This window comes from Saprolegnia parasitica (assembly GCF_000151545.1).
Source record: "Saprolegnia parasitica CBS 223.65 unplaced genomic scaffold supercont2.1017, whole genome shotgun sequence".
Classification (NCBI taxonomy): Eukaryota; Oomycota; class Saprolegniomycetes; order Saprolegniales; family Saprolegniaceae; genus Saprolegnia; species Saprolegnia parasitica.
The window spans coordinates 1-2,600 of NW_012157411.1; the positions used below are offsets into that span (position 1 = coordinate 1).

At 59.2% G+C, this 2,600-nt stretch overlaps 1 protein-coding gene across 1 annotated transcript; it reads left to right on the forward strand.

The window, feature by feature from the left end:
• Positions 1-335: 335 nt before the first annotated feature.
• Positions 336-2,397, forward strand: SPRG_18164 (hypothetical protein; the record flags this gene model as incomplete). Its single annotated transcript, XM_012357602.1, has 5 exons — positions 336-649; positions 833-1,090; positions 1,141-1,656; positions 1,706-2,055; positions 2,106-2,397. Coding segments are annotated over 5 exons (1,730 nt in total), but the record flags the coding sequence as incomplete, so codon positions are not given.
• Between the last annotated feature and the right edge of the window lie 203 nt (positions 2,398-2,600).

The following is a 2,600-nucleotide window of genomic DNA, read 5'->3' on the forward strand; positions in this document are numbered from 1 at the left end:
GACAGGTATACCACCGGCGGTGACAGTCTCTACAATGGAAGGGATAGGGTCGTGCGTCTGTAACAGTGGGTACTATGGCACATCGTGTCAAACCAACCAAATGCCCATCATTACGACGCTCGAGCTCGGAAACGCCACCGCGTTCCAAGGGTCCGTGGCAGCCAAGGTAGGCTTCATGCGTTGCTCTTCTCTACTTTTATTCGATGGCGTAGAGCTATCAATTCTTCCGGGTCCAGCTCAATTCGAGCTCGTCCGACGTGACGGTGCACGTGGTCACGACCCGTGGCGGTGCAATCTACTTGCATCAACGACAGTCGTTGAGCGCAACTCTATAGACGCGGATGTCTACGCTTCGTTCGTGACGCCAACGCCAAGTGTTGGCAGCTTGCGCGCGTCGACGTTCGTGAGCGACGCCAACCGCACCGACGGCATCGACGCCATCACGCTCTGTGGCTCCCTTGGCGTCTTTCCCCGGGGCATCAACGACACGTTTCACTTTTGCCGCCAGCCCAACACGCAGTTTGTCCAAGGTGCCCCGGGGTACCTCTACATTGGCGTGTTTGGGTTCGCCGCTTCGCGCTTTACGATTGCCGTCAAGCTCAACAAGTGCTCGAGCGAGAGCTGCTCCAACCACGGCACCTGCGGCAAGGTCGTTGATCGATGCGATGCCGCGTCTTACGCATGGATTAGTATTACGCCGGCGTGTGCGCGTGCGATCGGTACTGGACGGGCGATGCGTGCAACGTGCCTCAGTGCCGGCCCGACTGTATCGACTTTGACAATTGCCCGGTAGCCTCTGCGGCAGTTGTAAATCTTCTCACGCAAAAAGTAGGTACCAGGATCCTCGACGCCCGTCGGTGTTGTCTCGAAAGGGCTGCGCAGCACAACCGACTGCTTTGGCAACGGCGTCTGTACGGTCAAGACCAACGCGGATGGCGTCGACCAGCCGACCTGTGTCTGTGACCCAGCATACCACTACGACCGCCCGAACGACGCACAGAGTCTCTGCAAGGTCCCGATTCCGTCCATCTCGTACGTCGAGCACTACAACAGCTCGTTCGTGGTCTATGCGCAGTCGTTGGACGAGCAGGTGATGCGACATTTCGAGTCGGTCGATCTCACGATGCCACAACATACTAGGTGGATATTGGGCAATGGGCTCTCTATACGATCAACGTGCAGCCCAGCTGGACTTATGTCCACGTCCAGCTCGACGCGGCCTCGGTCACCAGCGACGCACTGGTGCTGGTACGAAAAAACACGCTGCCGTCGCTGGACGTGACGCACCCGTACCCGGTCCAAGCGGCCGATGCCGCCGCGTGGGCATCGCAAGCCGGCACCCAGCGCATCTTGCTGACGCGCGCGGCGTCGACACTCAGCGATGGCCTTCTCTATATCGGTGTCTACAACACCCTCTATGCACGGAGCTCGCTGGCCTTTTCGCTCAACGTCCAAGCCAATAGCAGCTGCGTGAACGCATCGCGCGTGTGCCCCGCGGCGACGTCGACGTGCTCACCTGCCCTCGATGGTCTCTGTGCGTGTGCGACGGGCTACGGCGGAGCGTTTTGCGACCGCGGACCCATAGCCCACCGTCGAGTGTGGCACAACGCGTCCGCGATCAATATCTCAATCCAACTCCACCCTGGGCAGTGGACGGTACCGTCTTTTCTCAGTTTGCACTTGCGATTCATGTTTCTTTGGCTAGTACCTCACACTGGATGTCCCTGATCCCGACGTGGCGTTCATCAAGGTGCAGCTGGGCAACATTGACGCTGCGATGCCGCTTCTGCTCGTGCGCGGACCTCTTGAAACGGGTTTACCAGCGCTGGACCTCGGCGCTTCCTTTGATTTCGACGGTATGGCCGCTGGCGCCACGTCGCAGACGGTCGTGGTGCCTGTCTCGACGGCGTGCAGCGGGCCCACGTGCTACAAGATCGCCGTCTACAACAAGCGGTTCGCGGCCGATATCCTCCACGCTCAGCTCTCGGTGCAGCCTTTGGCAGCCCTCTCCGAGGTGTACCCGTCACCGACTTGTGGCGGCAACGGCGATGTGACGTATGTCCTTGTACGCGTCCTTCATAAACTGACTTTAAACGTCGTATTAGCATTTGCGGTGGTCGGGGGACCTGCCTCGACAGCAAGGACGGTCCGAGCTGCAGCTGCAAGAACGGCTGGCACGGACTCACGTGCGAAAGCCCGAATCCCATGGATATGGGCGCGCTGTGGTATGCATCCGAGAACGCGTCGTTGCTCTGCAGCGTGTGTACGTCAACATTTTCCCTGCCCAACGATGGCGGCGCTCTCTTTACGCTGCCGCAGTCGATGCAGCCCAACACGGGCATTCAGCTGCGCGTGACCAACCTCGATGGCGTCTCCCCCAGCGTCTATGTGGCCGAGGTCATCCTGTCAAAATTCTTCTCCACTGATTGAACGTGACGGCGTAGGTCCCCCCGCGGTCGATCTATGACTTTAGCCTCGTGTCGTTTTCGGTACAAGCAACATTTCTTGTGCGGAATGCGAGCCGACTGTGACTAGAATGGGACGGAGGAAGTCGTGCAGCTGCTCAATGAGCCGCTTTCGGGCCAGTTTTGGGTCCTCGT